The following is an 18,068-nucleotide window of genomic DNA, read 5'->3' as shown; positions in this document are numbered from 1 at the left end:
TAAAAAAAAGTACTAAAATGGTCATTTTGCTTGATAATATTTTTAACTAAATATCATATGGTAGTTAGAACTCTTTAAAAATTACCAAAGCTCCTCAAATTTATTCTTTGCTTTCCATAAAATTATATTTGGGGAGAATCATATTTTAAAAGCATTTACTTGATTCACATCTGTAGTTGAAGTTAAGCTCTCCTTTATCTGTATACTCAAATCGTTTAGTAATGTGAATTGCTTCATTTATTACAAGGTACAAATTTGCATGACAAGTCAATTTATTAATAAACTACATTTTAGTAGAGTACAAGTCATTCAGAGTTATAGGAAAAACTTGTGAGTTCCACTAAAAATGCTTTTGAATGAAATGTTTATGAACATTCACTCTATAGTGCACCTATTTTATTTCAAAGTCCTAGATCAGTCTAGGTACTCAGAGAGCGTTCCACAACACACACATAAAACATGGTCTGCTCCGGACACGAGGGCATTGCTTGTTCTCCGTTCAGGGTCATTATGAAATTATATGAGGTTCAAATCACTGGAAAAAATATGAAAACTCTAAGCATGTATGCATTTAAAATTATATGACTATACAGAATATTCATATAATATCCATGTATTTATACATATTTAGTAGAACTATCATAAAGGCATTCTAAGTGTTCTAAAAGTAGGAGATTTCGACATCCTGTAGTCAAGCAAAGATTTCAACAGGTCAGTCAATAAACTAAACCTCATAAAATGCATATGGCTTTGCATCCGCCATCTGAGAGCATATGGAAAGGTTTTGTTTGCCTGAGACAGTCTTACACAACTGAGGATGACCTCACACTTGCTTTGTATCTAAGGATGAACCTGAACTCTTGATCGTCTTGCCTCCAACTGCTGGAATTACAGGCATGATCCACTTCACTTGGCCTGAGGATGAAACTTATCTCATGAAACATGAAATTATAGAAGTTGATTTTATCTGTATTATAAGCCCAGGGATAGCCTCACCTACAATGGGTTAGGCCCTCCTCCGTGAATCACTAATCAAGAAAATACCTTATGGACAGATCTTACGGAGACGTTTTCTCAGTTGAGGTTCCCTGCTTTCACATGACTCTGGCTTATGTCAAGTTGACATAAAACTAGCCAGGACAACCACATCTATAATCCCAGAAGTAGGGTGATGGAGGCAAGAATATCCAAAGCTGAAGGCAATCTTCAGTTAGGTACAAAAAAAGTTCAAGCCTAGGGTACCTGAGACCTTTTTTTCCAAGAGGCAAAGTTCAAATAAAAGGTATGACTAGGCCGTGTTAGGAATGAGAAGGGGATGTAACCACATATTATTAGAAAAGGATTCACAAGGCAAGGAAAGAAACGAGCAAGTTCACACCAGTGAATTCAATGCCGAAGTCAACCATCAAATTCTAAGTAGTGATAGCGAAGGCATCAGAATGTATACAAACGTCCAGTAGACCAACAGTAAAAGCGAATGGATGATTTAAACTATCCCCACAAAAAGACAGAAGACTAGATGATTTTAAAGGTAAAGTAAATAGAAGAGAAATGATTGAGCTTTGAGAGACTCTACAGAGAATTGAAGAGTTTCCACACCTGAACTGTGAGGCTGTCAGTCATTGTGGCAAACCTGAAGGTGGTGTAGCAAAGGTGACAGAAAAGGCTATTTTATCATAAACGTGGATGCAGAAATAGCAGAGAACCTGTTAACCCAGTGTGGAAGAATAGCAAGAAAGCCACCATCTGCACACTGAATCCCATCGGTGTCCCATGTGTCATGTGTTTTAGCGTTTCAAAAAATGTGTAAGCTTCATTCACTAACAACTTAAAGGCTAAAACCTACATAATCAGTAAGTATGGACATTTGATATAAACTCTCCATCTGACCAAAACCAGAGTTCATAGCAGCCTTGAAAGAACAACCTTAAACATCCAAATATTTGACTTAAGCGATACCCATCAAAACCTAGAACAAAAGTTATTTTAAAATTTTAAAAATTTACTTTTATTCGTGTGAGTGCGGGGTAGGTAGGTGTGGACAGCCTGCAGGAGTAAAAGTCAATTTTCTCTTTCTGCTATGTGGGTCCGAGGAACAGAGCTCTTGTCGGTAGGCTCAGCAGCAAGTGTCTTTACCCACTGAGCCATCTTGTAGGCCCCTAAAATGGTTTTGATTCATGGAAACAATCTGAAAAATTTGACATATTCCTGGTCTTCACTTTTGGAACTTCAGAGAACTTTTCCTATAGCCAAGTGCATCCATTTTTTGTTTTGTTTTGTTTATCAAGACACCAAGTACATTCTTAAGCACAGCAGCAACAAATCAGGAAATTGGCATTAATCTGTTGCTGTTGTTCGTCCCGCGGACCCTACTCAAGTGTTGCTAGCATTCCCAGTAATACTGGCTTTGTGATGAAAGACCAGATGGGGTCAAATGTTGTGTTAGACTGTAATGCATTCTTCGTTTCCTTTAATTGGGAACTGTTCTCTCATTCCTTGAGTTTTGTGTTGTGCACACCTTTAAAGGTTACAGGTAGATGACGTTGTAGAATGACCTAGAAACAGGGCTTATCTGATATTTCTGGTTGACTAGACAGGTTATTCATCTTTTGTCCGAAAACTATAGAAATGATTCTGCATTTCTTGTATTGTGCCCTAGCTGATGAGAATGTAGTTTTGCTCCGTTCTATTATTGATGATAACAACGTTGATTATTTGATTAAAGTGGTACCACCTCCTAGATTTCCCATCATCAAATTAGTCTTTCTCTTCACACCAAGGACATATTTATTCTACAAGGAGGCAATTTGAAATTATTCCTCATTCCTATGCAAACTTTCAAAAAAATGTGTATGTTTTCATGAGCTTGTGTTTTTTTTTCCATTGTATTAAATGGGCTGTAATCCATTACTGTGATTATTTAATGGTTTCCTCAAATTATCTTCAATTTAACCAGTGGGAAGCCATTCAGGTGGCGTGTTCACACCCTGTTAGCGTGCGTAAGGCTCCTTCCTTGGTAGCACAGGACGTGCCGGACTCACCTTTCAATTTGTCTCTTTGCAACTGATCCCTGTACTAAGAGAAAATATGATAGAAATCCAAATCTGGCCTTTATTTATTGCCATATCCATTTCTCAGGTCCTCCCAATGGATGTGATTAGGTAATTGCTCTAAACACTTAATATACAAAGGCATATTGACATCTGTCTGCCTGTCTTTCTCTGTATCTTGAAAACAGGGCTTTTCTCATTCCAGTACATCACACTTCTGGATTATTCTCCATATTTGGAAAATCCCCCTTGAATAAAGAGAAGTCTGACTTCTGTTATGCTTACTATAGTTATTTACTTGCTCCGGTGATTTTGAAACTAACCAGTTTTCCTTGTTCACTACCATCACCCAAATTCCAAAGGTTCAATTCTTCTTCAGTGATCCCTGTGTCTGCACAGCGTTAGCTCCTCAGAAAGACAGTCCCTTTTCACCTTCTAATGTAACTCTTTATTCTTTGAGGTTTTTTCCGTTGTTTTTTGTTCGTTTGTTTGTTTTGGTTTTTGGTTTTTTGTTTTGCTTTGTTTTATTCTTTCGAGACAAAACAAAACAGAGTTTCTTTGTAGCTTTGGAGCCTGTTCTGGAACTAGATCTTGTAGACCTAGCTGGCCTTGAATGCACAGAGATCCACCTGCCTCTGCCTCCCCAGTGCTGGGATGAAAGGCTTGTGCCACCACCTGATTAAACATACCTCTTTATACTTATCTCATTACCTTGTTATCTTAGCCCCATAACTTCATCCAAAACAAGACTGTTTCTTATTTGCCTATAGCTGTGCCTTTTTCTGAAATGTAATAGCCGGGAGGAGTGATTTTGCCTTGGGCACTACAGAAATTGTGCCACCAAACACACTGAAAGTATTCTATATGTATTTGTGAAATCAATCAGTCATTCCTACAAATACCAATATTAGCACTGAAGTCTCTAAAAATTAGATTTTTTTCTGAAGGGAAATGAAGTAACCTCATAGATAATTGGTTTTTATCCTAACATGAAATTTTTAATTTACTATTATTCAGATATCTATGTAGGTGATAAAAATCAGGGACAAAGGTGGGAAGGGGATTGTTCTGCTTACCACTAGACAGACTTTGGCTTTTCTTTGAAGTGCTAATGATTATCAGATTGGAATTCACACATATTTACTTCCATACCTTGGCACGAGAAGCCTACTTTCTCAAAAGAGAAGTATGAAATCAAATAAGACAAGTTATTAAAACAGTTTGATCTCTATCCTTTGCCTAAGTTTCATCTAAAGAGCATGGAGACCATGGGAGAGAGGGTTGAAGGAGAGGGGAGAGGAAGTGAAGGGAGCAGAGAAAAATGTATAGCTCAATAAAATCAATTTAAAAAATTGTGTTTTTACATACAAAAAAAAGAAATAGTAACAGAATGCAAAAGTCTCTAAAGTGTGCTTATAAAGGCGTTTAAATAAAAATAAAGTAAATAAATCTTACATAGTTACCGTGTCAAAACAAATCTTAATTTGATATACAAAGCCACTGGTTAATATTGCTTATTAATATTCCTTATAAATCATGGGACCCCTTTAGATTAAAATGTGTTTATTGTAATTATAGAAACATGCTATTCTCTTGTTATATACAACTGAAATTGTCTGTTTCTTGCTGAGATCTGAATATTTGTATCCTCCTAAATACATAAGTCAACACCCTCACCCCCAAGGTGGAAGATAATAAGAGGAGGGGACTTGGGAGTCTGAAGAGTCATAAGACCCACATCCTTAAGAGTGGGATTAGTGTCCCATAAAAGTCTCTCATCAGCCCCCTTCTGCCTCTTATAAGGTAAGGACACAGTTAGATGATGTAACTTATAAGTTACAGTTAGATGATGCCATCTATGAGGTAGAAAGTGGGGGACTCTTATCAGACAGCCTTCTGGTGTCTTCGTTTGCCTTGTCAGCCTCTAGAACTGTAATGAACACTCTTTGTCACTTGTAGGCTGCTCTATTCATAGGGTTTTGTTAGAGCAGCCCAATGGACTAAGATCTGTAACTTTGCTCAGTGGTCCCAACCCTTTTAGGTGTGTACTATTGATATCATAATGTCTTGGATATGGAAATGGAAACACTGCAGGACTTTTTTAAAGAATGTATTGATCTTGGAAAAGTTGGCATTTCATGTGACTGTATGACAGCATACTAAGCCAACTCAAATTTGGTGGCTTGAAATAATAGGCATCGTTTAGCTCATGAATCCTGGTGTTTTCTTCCACCTTGGGCCACCTCAGCTCAACCTGGCAGCACTTACTGTTACTCCATGATCGCTTGCCATACAGGTCTGAGGTTGCTCTAGTTACCCAGGGTCAGACACCAGACAACTGGAGACCACCCTTCTGCTCTGAAGAACTGATCCCAGCTAGCCAATCTCAACCCCTTTTTCTCGGCTCTACTTGTTTCTTCCTATAGAAGCCAGGAAAAGGCACCCCAAAAATGTCCCTCTTCTTAGATTTTTAGTAATGGTCTATTTTTTTCAATGATAAACATTTTCCTGTATTGACTCCAGCATTCCTTAGGGGGAAAGAAAAAACAAAACCACTGCATCCTCTAGCAATTCAGCTGTGTGTTGGCAAGATTCCAAGAGCAGCTAGTTAAATGCAGAAGGCCTTTTAGACTGTCCACACCCACATAGTGTTTGCTGCTCTATAATCGGCCGATGCCCCTTGGCCCCAGGGACAGTCTGTGTCTTGGACTGTGAGCAGGGGAAAGGTATAGCTATAGGGAGGGGTGTGGCATAGGGAGGGGTGTGGCATAGGGAGGGGTGTGGCTATGGCCAGGGATGGATAAATTCCCATCAGTCATTTCAGGTTTCAAATAAGTTTCTCCTTTTCTTTGATTTGAGTAACCTTTAAAATTTGACCCCTGAAACAAGCAAGAACTATTCCCCTACTCCTGGCAAATGTGTTTTCAGCTGTCGTGAGCTAAGGACTGTTATTCACAGGCTAAACCTACAAGCTGAGAACTAAATTCCCTTTCATTTAAGGAAGTGTCTGTTTGTGACTGGAGAGATTGGTCCATATGAATCACTCGAGAATATAATTATAGTCATTTTAGTCAAAACACAGAGGTGACTGTAACCTTAAACCGCCACTCACGAAATCCTTTAAACTTTAAATATAGTGTCCCTAAAATTCTCATTATTCTAGATAACTAACATGGTCAGAAACCCTTTTGACTAAGACTTATAGACCTTTTTCTGATAATAGGTCTTTCGACACTCTTCAATTTTCCTTCCAAACTAAGCCACTTTAGCCTTTATAGTGACATTCGAAATGTAATTTTAAACTTCCTCCATCCACAGGTCTTCCTTTTACCATTCCCCGCCATTACTGTCATCTCCGAGCAGCCTGCTGCTGCAGGGAAGTGCAGTGGAGACTCGAAGTCACCCAGGAAAAAGGAAGAGAAGATAAATAGGAAGAGGTTGCCAGGTCTTATTTCCTCCTAGTATTAGCCTGTCTCTGAGAAAAAGCACACACAGCCAACAAGACACTTCTGCTCTCTCTACTGTTCTTCCCATTCCAAAACTAGTCATGAAGAAGAAAACCATTGGCCCTTTCTTTTAAGAGCTCCCTTGATTATTTTCTTAGTAAGCCAATGCTAAATTATTCTTTTGTCTCAGTGGTAATGTGTATTCTAGCCAGCCTATGCTGGAGTCCCTACTAAGCACAGAAACTTCAACAAGCTAAGCTGTATGTTTGCTTTGACTTCTTAACAAGTAGAAGGAAGGATCAATAAAGACTAGTCCTTAAAGAATTCCTGGTTGCCTTGTCCCAAGAATGATCTGTTACAAGACGAATGGGAAATGCAGTTGACATAGGCCAGGATAACCGTTTGCGAAGGGATGAAGGTTTTATGCTACAACCAATATGGCTGTCACCATAGAAGTAGATGGATAAAAATTGCTTCTTGTTTGGATAGTTGGATCTCAATTCCTGGTGCTTTTCTTTCTTCTTTTCTGGGGTGCAGTGGGATAGGTCTGGGTAGGAAAATATGGTTTCCTCGGGAAAACTTTAACATGAACCAACATGAGGTTTGGATATATGCAGAGCCAAGAAGAAACAGTCTTTTACCAGCTGCAGGGGAGAGAGAAGCCTGGAGGCCAAGGACCTATGCGCAGTACCAAGAAGAGATCTGTGTGTACCAATTCTTGAACAAATGTCAGCCGAAATTCACTGTGATTTCCAGTGTTTCAAAAGTAGGAAAATTTGTTACTTTGTCCATAGATGTTTTTACTAGAAAGATCATGTTTATTGTTACTAACTAAATCACAAGGTTGCCATGAGGGTGAAATGAGAGAAGGGGAAAGTAACTCTCTATTCTGGGCCTAGGAGTTACCTATGCTCATTCAATATCACTTGTTAATTCATAAGCTCTTTGGGAATTGAGTTTTGTAATAATAATTAACTTTTTCAAAGTGTGGCTCAGCCAATCAGCTTATCGATCAGTGTATTGTCAGTATGCCCCTCCTTGGATGTTTCTGACCTCACAAGACTAGGCTCTCGCCTATCACATAGCTTCAATCTTGGCAAATATTTACCGATCTCTATGAATTAATATTATCTCTGTAAAACAAGGTAAACTGTCTTCCTTTGCTAATTCCTGTGGACAAGTTTTTCCTCAGTATCACTTTATCAGACAAATCAAGCTGTAAAAAAGAAGATAATGTGTTTTAAATCACAGAGAGGTTTTCATGTTTTATCTTAGAAACATTTCTAAGGCAATAAAAAAAATCACCATTCTTTGATTTCTTTTATGCAAAGATCTAAAGGAACCAGAAGGTGTGAGGTTTCAGACGAGAAAGACAGAACAGCTCAGCGTCCATTCTGTGGAAGGGTCGTGCCTCTGGTACAGATGTGCCACTCGCCTGGACTGAGCCTGAAAAATCTCTTTCTGTTTAACTCATAAAACTCGAATACTATTATCTTAATACTTAAAGTAATACTTTCAGGATTATTAGTCTTAAATTTCTACTGAATATATTTCCCAGGATTTTCCTTTTGAATGTAATTGACGAGAGAAGTGAAGATAGTTAGCAGTTTGTACAATGCCAGCCTGATGGCGTACGGCATGATAAACACTAACTTTGAGGCCCGGGATATGGGTGTCCCACTTCAAGAAACCCAGTTTTGTTGATTTAATACCAAACATATACCCTTGAGACAAGAAGGACCTATAGTCATGGTGTTGCTCAGCTTCTGCCTTTGGAATGAACCCTGAGGTACATCAAAGGCATTTAATTCAAACACATAAGGCTCCTCCTACAGACGCATGCTCATGTGCGCTTCATATGTAACAGTATAGGATCATGGGCATTTCCTAAGCAAAAATACGATATCATGTAAATAAACCAACTGCCAGGGTATATAAAAGTCCGTAAATGCATTGCCACTGTCTCATGGCTTTCAGAGTCCTTTGCAAGCAAGGCCCCTGACAGCCTTTCTCCTCTTTCTACAGATGACCTCTCTCAACGGGAAGATGACGATCCTCCAAAAGAATATGATGCCGGGCAGTTCGCAGGCCTTCTCCACGGATCCTCTCCAGCCTGTGAGTCCCCTGAAAACCCTTTCCAACTGTATGGGAAAAGAAATCCGTGCGAAGATGGACAAGATGAAGCCAGTTTGGCAAGCAGCCCTCTGCCTTTCAAGCCAACTGCAGTAGAAAATAAGTCAGAGACGGTGGTAAAGAAAATTAAACCCAAAGTGGTCAGTAGAACAATTTTCCACAAAAGAAGCCACCAACTCGAGAACCATACCATCGTTGGAACAAGAACATCTCGGAGCGGATCCCGCAGCGGTGACCAGTGGGGTACAAGTACAGGGGGCTTTGTGGAGAGAGCATGTACTCTGGGGAGAATACGGTCGCTGCCTAAAGCCCTGATCGACATGCACTTATCCAAAAATGTCTCTAAGTCTGACTCTGATCTTATCGCCTACCCTTCCAAGGACAAAGCGAGGGTTAACTGGAGCGAGTCGTCCACGGCTGAACGCAGTTCTAAAGATAATTCCGAAAGGACGCCTTCGTTCACGTCCGAATGGGAAGAAGTAAGCCGAACTTTTATCGTTGCTCTTGGTACGGGCTTCAGAGTTGAATGGGATTTGGAGGAAAGATGTTCTGATTTTCAAAGCTTTGAAGTGGGAGGGGACTGGATGGGTAATGAACTCATCAGCTCCAACTGGAGGGGAAAGGTTCTGTGGATAATAGACAGTAATTTCACAGCAAGTGGAAAAATGAGCACATTTCCACACGCGTGGGGGACACTTTGTTTCCATAAAAATTGGTACTAAGCAGAAGTAATAAGTAGCTATGAAGTACAGGAGAATGCTACCATCATGTCCCACAAGGCACTAACTATGGCTGACAGTTTGAAAAAAAAATCTTATTTTGGAAGAAACAATTATTTTTCTTTATATTTTTATGCTACTTGCTAAACTTTTCCTTAGCATGCCTTCCTTCTTATATCTTCAGAACAGATCCTTATGAGTCTAGCCTTAGTGGGAAAGCTGGCAGTCCTGACTCTTTCTCAAGAACCATGCTACAGATCATATAATATTTCCCATTTGCAGCTCTCGGTGGTACATTAAAAGAGAAACGCATCTTGGGGTCAAGTCTCACTACTTCAGACTCCACTTAAAGATAAAGTCTTTAATCTGACAGAATTACTCAGAAAATAAAGGATCCTTTGTAAAACTATGCAATCTCTTTTTCCCTGGGGGAAATCACATCATAAAATAGTAATGCTTCTTGCTGTTTCTTGAATTTCTTTAAAGAATGGACCAAGTCTCCATCAATAGTTCATTCTAATAGGTCACATTTTTGTTTCTGAGGAGAATATGCCAGGAAGATTTAGCTTTGAAGTACATGAAGTGACTATGGTAGTCTGAGAACCGGAAATAGACCTGACTCTGATAATGACTTTCTGAATTGGTCTGTTTGGGGGGGAAAAAATCACTTGATGTCCCTGCATATTTTTCATGGTGAACAAACTAGAAGTTAATGTCCATTGTCCTTTTGAAACTTTCCATTTTGTTCAGGTGGCTAATATGAGGAAGGGGCAGTTTCCGATGTCTAGCATTGAGAGTTTGAGATCTAAATTCCAAACTTATATACTTATATTTTTTATTAGTATATCCATTTTTAAAATTTTAACTCCAGAAATCTTGATTGGGATGCCTTCTTGTGAGGTAAGCTTAAAGCATTTAACTTATAGACTTAAATTGTTTTGATGGCTGTATTCTTTAATTAATGCCACCAACTGGCTTGTGGTTGCTCAAATCATTTAGTTAGAACTTGACTCCCATAATCGTGTCCACAAACTGAAACCCACCTTCCCCAGTGAGTGCTCGTGACTTCTGGGAGAAGAAGAATGAAGAAGGAGAATGTAGACCTTAACAATGAGCCCATCCTTAGCCCTTCTTTGTTTGGGTTTAAGGAATTCATAGTTCCTAACTTAATGAGTTATCTATGCATAAAAATAGGTAAGTTGATAATTTATATATTTTTGAAAATCAAAGGATGTTTGCTTGCCTTTAAATCTTGGGCCATTAGTCTCTGAAGTTCAGTTTGCTGTAGTAGTAACACCAAGATAATATGCTTGTGGCACTTCACAGTTGTTTCTCAATGCAATGATGCAAATATAGGTAACAACCCACTTACATGGTTTTCACTTTTCACAGATTGACAAAATAATGAATTCTATTGATGCTGGAATCACAACGGTCAGCAGTGAACTTGAAGAGATGAATGGTGAGCACATAAGTAAAAAGACTGTCTTCTGTGCTATGGTTAATCAATCTGCTTAAGAAATAGGCAGAAAGTGATCAAAATCCTTAGACAATTTCACATTTTAAGATGAATAACAGTAAATTATTTCCTTTGGTTCTCAGATCCAACCGCCTAGAAACATCCACTGAGTGTATTGATTTGGCAAACTGAGAGTGTTTCCCAGGTTGCTGTTTTACTATGTCAGTAAATATTAATTAATGAAGCTTCAACTTTAGGTGGAATGCAGCAGAAAACACTTTAGAGTGGTGTGAAATCTGATGATTTAATATGTGGCTTTTCACTTAGTGAAATATCCCGTTTATCCTGACAAACGTAATTAACAACTTGTATGTCTTAAACACCATTTGGCAAAAACTGTATGTCCTTCATCCCCTTCTACCCCATACTGCCGAGGAGAGTACCTCTTGCGGAGTTCATTTACCATTACTATTTAATACGTCATATTTTTGTTTTCTTCTGTACAATTACAACTCAAAGTAGAAGGCCATTTGAAGCTTTTTTGGCAACTTTTTGCTTACCACTGATAGATGATGCCAAGTACCAGGTATCTGTGCCTTTAAAACTTTAAGATTTATTTAAAAACTTAAAGAAATTAATTAGGTTTCATTGTCAGAGCACAGCCTCGGGTGAGGTGAATAAGGAACTTGCCTAGCAAACAAGATTTTAGGGGGTACAAAACAACATCGTCGTCAAAATGCAAAGTATTTTAATAAAATATTTAAAAATTTCAAAATTAATAGTTCAAATCAATGGAGAACAAATTTAAATAAAGACAAGCTACCAGTGCACTGGGATAATTTTAAAGTCTCCTACTGTGATTCCCAGATTGGCTAAGAGCAGCCACCGCCTTGTCAGGGAACTGGCAGAACCACGGGCTGTGGCAAATCACGTGCTGCTTAGCTCTCAGAGCTGCAGGATGTTGCATTGAGGGGTGTTATTGCTCCTCCCCAAGCAAGCCAGGTTGTCAGTCAGTGGTGTGTAGGAGGAGGCCGCTTATCATTTCCTGGCCACCCAGACTCCCGAAATAATCACGCAGAAACTACATTATTTGAAACACTGCTTGGCCATTGACTTTAGTGTATTTTAAGCAAGCTCTTACATATTAGATTAGCCCATTTCTATTATTTTATATTTTACCACGACCAAGGCCTACCAGCAAAGTTCTGGCTGGCAGCTTGTGTCTTTCTCCTCCAGCGCCTCCATGGCTTCTCACAGATTCTGCCTTCTTCCTCCCAGCATTCAGTTTAGTTTTCCCCGCCTAGCTAAGTTCTGCCTTCCTATAAGCCAAAGGAGTTTCTCTCTTCATTAACCAATAAAAGCAGCACATAGACAGAAGTACCTCCCACACCAGGGGTGCAGATGAAACAGTTGTGCAGCTTTCCTGCAGCCTAGTCGCATGTCAGGTAAGATGGAAGTGGGGTGGCTAACTGTGTTGGGAAAGTAGGGACACTCTTCCTGCTCAACCGCAAACTTCCTCTGCCCATCAGATCCTTCCCCATCCTGTTACTGCCTGAGATAGAAATTCTATATTAGATCACTCTATACCTAAGTCAGTATCCTTGGAGATTGGCAGCACATACCAAGAAATGCATATGACTTTAAACCTTGATACAAGGTGAGTCTAGAGCCCCCACAGCTAGTTCTATAGCATAATGACCATTTCCGTGTTAAACAGGAAGAGTGGAAATAATATACCTTGCATAGCAAAGGCATAAATGTCATAGCAAAAGCACATCCATGTGCCACACACACACACACCAAATTTTTAAAAAGTCTGATGTCTTGTTTCAACATTCTCAATTGCCGTATTTGAAACATTACAAAAGGGCTCCAATCTTACCGTCCTTAAAATGATAAAGCAAACCCAACATTTCAGTATTAAACCAATCCACAGACTGTCCCCTCGGTTTTCTTTCCATGTCTACTTTTGGTGTCCGACCCCCACCTTTATTTACTAGTTTCTGCAACGGCTTTGAAAGGAGAGTGGAGACCGCACAGAGAGTCGTTACTATTGACAAAGCCTGGCTCTGCAGGTGCATTAGTTCTGCCTCTTAATTACACACCAATTATCTGCTAAGTGATTGGCCATAGCATGTAACATTCCAACTGGTCCTTAGGCTGGTTATAAATCACAGCTATAGCAGCCTGCTGCCCCCACCCACCTGCACACACACTAAATCCAGATTTTTCTAAAGGAGTGCTAGCCACCCTATGAAGATGTCATGCCACAAATAACATTTTGAGTAAGGAGTGTGGGCGAGAATCACATAGTAAAATGAAAGTCAGATAGAAAGACACTGCTGACTATTACTGCTGTCTACTAGCCGCTTGATCTTGGTGCACTTAAAATGAAGACACTAATATAGGATTGGGGTAGAGTCATAGGCAGTAGCATATGGTGCCAGATACGTGCAGATGTGTGTTAAATTCTAGCTCTCACCTTGAGCTACCATGAGGAAGATTGTGTTTAATGTGATGAATATAGAAAATAATAACAATAACAATACTAATAATACCTCTAAGCCTTTTGTAAAGTATCTTATGATATTAACTATTCTTATAATCTTAACATTAAATTTGCTATAATCCCTGGAACTGTCATAGTTTCTCAACTGAAATAAAAATCCACTAGACAACTCATAGACAACCAGAGAAGGCCAGTTACCTTAGGGAAAATTAAAATGTCCCAGAGAACCCTGACAAAGAAAAGAGGAAAATATCTATTGATTGAGTGCGTGAGAAGAAATACTATATTCGACAGTATGGATTGTCAGGCCTTAGAATTTAGCTTGGGAAGGCCAGTGAAGTGTCAGTGCTGGGCATTAATAAAGGTTGTGAGCATTTGTGACATTAGTTGCTTAAAAACTCAGAGGGTGATTTCACGAATAAACTAAGTAGTGGAGATGCCTGAGGGAGCAGCATAGGCACCCCATGCTTGCTCCCACGTGGTCTGCTTCAGCACTTTTAAGTGACCCCCCCTCCCCAATATCAAGTATTTACATATTTACAGTTGCAGACCAGGAAGAAAGTTGGATCGCTCTCATCATCAGTCCTAAAAATCTGAGACGGCTCAGCTGGGAACTCTGTGTGACTCACATGGCAATAGTTCTGCTCAGTGAAACCAGGTTTCTGAGGGCCAAACTCCTCGCTGATTATATAGTCATTTGAAACATAGCCAGCAAGCTCAGCTGTCCAAGACTGAGGTAGAAATAAAACCAAATGAAATTTACTGAATTTATTCTCGCTCGGCCCTCGGGTTCTTACTTCGCACGCACAAGCATGGCATTTTCGCAGGCTTGTCTGGTTTCCCACTTGAAGCCAGATTCAGATGCCAGACAGATGAGGCCTGGCAGTAGGGTGCAATGGTACTGACCACCTTGCGCCTGCCACACCCGCTTGTTTGGTGATGTTGGACATGTGATGAAACAGTGGGTCCTGCATCGTCGTGTCTGTACGTGCTAGGCTTGCAAGCGTGGTATTCTTCCTGAGTCTGGGTTTTGAAATTAGATTGCCCTGGATTCAAATTCCAACTTTTCAACTGACTGATATTGTGGCCTCTTTGATATAAACTTACTCACCTATCAATTCAGGTTTTTAACAGCCCCCTCATAAGACTACTACGAGATTATACGCTGTTCTGCTGTAGCCTAGAATGTAGCAGGCGATGAACGAAATGTAAATCATCTTGTCTTCTTATTTAAGCATGCATGACTTACCTTTCTCGTTGGAGCACGCGCGCGCGTGCACACACGCACACACGCACACACACACACACAGAGAAAGACATTTGGAGAATCTGACTTGTCTTTCTGACCCATGATGATTGTAGCTGGAGTGTAAGGAAGCAGCCTCCCAGCAGGTTATCTATGGAACTGTCCTTTGACTTTATTAGTGAGTCATTGCCCTTGTCGCAAGGAAGCTTTACTTTTTCAAATTCTCACACTTTCTTCCTAAATTGGCGTATGGGTTTGGCATCGAAGCACTGTTCATAGAGCTGTGTCGTCTGCTCATCTCATCTAGGACCTGCCATCAGTTTACGACTGTAATAATTGGTAGATGGTTAACAAGAAGAATATTTTTTCTCCAAAAAAAAAAAATTCTCACACTTTCCAAGGATCTATTATAGTCCTCTTGATGAGACTGATATCCACTTAAGTGGCAATGACAGCCACCTCTTCGAGGTGTTTCTGTTGTCACACAGCAAATACAGAGAATAACCAAGCAGTAGACGTTACAATACAAAGCAGCTTGTAAGTACCTCCTACCTCTAAATAATTTCCATTCAGATAAACAGACTGCCAATGGATTAATGGATGGATGGTGTTAGGTTGAAATTCTATGACTGAAAATAGCATTTTATTAAGCTGTATTTTCGTGTTTATTTATTTAGTGTGTGTTTGTGCGTGTAAGTGTATATGTATGTGCATATGTGTACATGTGAGCATGTGCATGTGTATATGTGCATATGTGTGTGTGCTGTGTGTGGTTTGTATGTGTCTCTGTGTGCATGTGTGTTGTGTGTGTTTGCATGTATGTATGTGTACATATACAGTTCAGAGGTCAACTTGCTGAAATCATATTCAGTTCCCTTCTCTTCCACCTGTGGTTCCTAGGGACCAAACTCAACTCAGCCAGCCTTTTGAGAAGCATCTCCACCCACTAAGCCATAAATATGTTTGGGGGACGAGAGGTGACTCAGTGGTTGGGATCACTGGCTGATTTTGCAGAGAACCTGGAGTTGGTTCCCAGAAACACATGATATCTCCTAACCAGCTGCAACTCCAATCCCAGAGATCTGGCATTTTCCTTCAACCTCCAAACACCAGGCAGATACATGGTACATACATACAATATAGACAAATATATACATAAAATAAAAATAACTTTAAAATATATTTTAAGGATGCATTTTATATCCTGCAAGTTAAATGGCATCTGGAAAGAAGAAACTAGCATTTTATCTCCTGAAAAAATTCATCCAAGTTTTAGTTACAAATGAAAATTTCTCAGATGAGGGTGTAAAGAATTTGCTCACAGAGTACACTGTATTTGGGATAAAAGAACTTCAGGTCATTTATTGGAAAGTGCAGAGTTCTGACAGCAAAGATGACTTACTTACTCTTGGTAAAGACTAATCATCGCCCTAAGGTAGGCTCTACGGAGCCTGAAGTTGCTCCCAAAGTCCAGTGCCGAGATGTGCCAGGGAGCCACAGCCCTCACTGTGCCCCTTGCTTGGGAAGTGAGTGCCCACACCCACAGCTGATAAGGCCTGAGAGCTCAGCTGATGATCTGGGAGTCGCTCCTTTTCAGAGGAAGAGTTTTCTTTGCCTCCAGTAATGTTCGCTTCCCCACAAACCGTTAACTGAGCATAAAAGCCTCTCTGTGAAATGCTCTGCCACCAGCATGTTTTATTTTTGATTTTATTTCCCTTTATGGCACTATTTTTAATAAAACCAACTGGGGAAGGTGGTGGGTAGTGGAATACATTAGCAGACAAGCACACTATTTTATCCAAACCCGGAGATTTATTTTTATTGTTATTTTATGTAACACCTCACTGAATGATTTAGTCATGTAGTTTGGGAGGGGTTAAACCAAAGGAATCACTTAATAACAGAATATTGAGGTAAGAATTTGAGTTAGTAGTCGCTAATCAAGACGTCTTGTTTCCTAAGCCTAATTGTGCTTGGCACAGCAGACACCAGAATTAGTGCCACACATGCCCAGTAGTTCTTTAAAAGTAAAGTAACTTGTACATAGAAGTTTTGAGTGTTAGGGTGTGGCTATCTTCCTCTCATTTTGAAATTGCATATGATGGCCATAGGTGGGATTAGACATTCCATAAGTGTGGAAGAGTTGATAATGTTCTGTGGCCTGCACTTTTTATAATGTGTCAGTTGTTAATAAATAATACAATGAGTATACGTTGCTACAGTTCAACGAAATATTAAGTCCTCCAGAAGAGACCTGGAAGGTTGAACATGTACCATCAGCCACCTGTACTGGAATATTTCCCGGAGCATCTCTGATCAGAACTAAATCAGTATCAGCCAACCCCTGCTTACATCTTTCCTGGGATGATAAGCCTACTTTTTAAGAGGGAATATAGGGGCTGGAGAGATAGCTCAATGGTTAAGAGAACTGACTGCTCTTCCAGAGGACCTGGGTTCAATTCCCAGCACCCACATGGCTGCTCATAATTTGTCTATGACTTCAGTTTCAGGGGACCTGACACCCATGGCAAAACACTAATGTGCATAAGACATAAAGAGAACAGTCGGTGTTATAAAATATAAAGAGAGAATATAGTCTTTCACTAGAACAGTCGGTGTTATTTGTTACTATTGTGTATGCATGTGTATGCACATGAGCACACTTGTTCGTGTTCATGCTGGTGTGGGTGTGGGTGTGTGCATACGGGCACTTAGGTGCATGTGGAGGACAGAGGACAACCTCATGTACTAGTCCTCAGGCACCACCCATGATTTGTTACTGTTGTTTGTTTTAATTTAGATTTTGAGACAGGCTCTCTCTTTAGAGTGGGACTCATCAGGGAGGCAAGGCAGTCGGCCCACAAGCACTCAGATCTGCCTGTTTTCCCCTCCAAAGAGCTGAGATTAGATGCACACACCATCACACACCACACTCTGCTTTTTTTTGGAGCAGGGGCATGGGTATTAGGTGTCAAACCCAGGTCCTTGCACTTGCATGTCAAGCACTTCTTTGACCGAACTGCTGCTTCAGACCCCTTAAAGCTCATTCTGTTGGGTCTTGATCTTAGATAAAGGACAAGAAGCAATACTGTTCTGACAGTTTAGAAGTTCCAATGAAAAGTAAAGTGGTTGCTTTTCTAGTATATAGTCAATCTTAAGAGATGACATCTTCCGTCCTTAATTTCTCTTTTCCATCTTAGTCTTTTGAAAGAAAAAAAATCAAGGCATGAATAAAAGTCCATTCTTTTCAACATGTATTACTAGATGTTAGTAATGAATGTAGCATAAATTCATGTTTTCAAAATATATTATCTGTCTAGCTACCCATATGTGATTACATGAAAGGAGAGGCTAGGATGAAAACAGACACCAGACTAACCCTGAATGGTTTGAAGAAGGGAAAACAAAGGGGAGATAAGGAAACATGAGAATTTGACAAAATAATCTATGAAAATGAAGATTACAAAAGTGTGTGTATGCATGTGTACTTGCTTGTGTGCATGCAT

General features: G+C 39.8%; 1 protein-coding gene across 21 annotated transcripts in view; it reads left to right on the top strand.

Moving 5' to 3' along the window:
• Positions 1-18,068, top strand: part of Anks1b (ankyrin repeat and sterile alpha motif domain containing 1B) — an 867,834-nt gene that overhangs the window by 442,614 nt on the left and 407,152 nt on the right. For all 21 annotated transcript variants that reach the window (XR_012908611.1, XR_012908612.1, XR_012908614.1 and 18 more), the window contains 2 exons: positions 8,522-9,108; positions 10,741-10,810. Coding sequence is in view for 17 of the 21 variants with exons in the window: in XM_075954277.1 (XP_075810392.1) it covers positions 8,522-9,108; positions 10,741-10,810 (657 nt within the window). In the remaining 4 variants the exon portion in view is untranslated. The remainder of the gene's footprint in view (positions 1-8,521; positions 9,109-10,740; positions 10,811-18,068) is intronic.

This window comes from Microtus pennsylvanicus, chromosome 20 (genome assembly GCF_037038515.1).
Source record: "Microtus pennsylvanicus isolate mMicPen1 chromosome 20, mMicPen1.hap1, whole genome shotgun sequence".
NCBI lineage: Eukaryota > Metazoa > Chordata > Mammalia > Rodentia > Cricetidae > Microtus > Microtus pennsylvanicus.
Note: the sequence above shows the minus strand (reverse complement) of the source record. Positions and strands in the feature narration are given on the sequence as shown.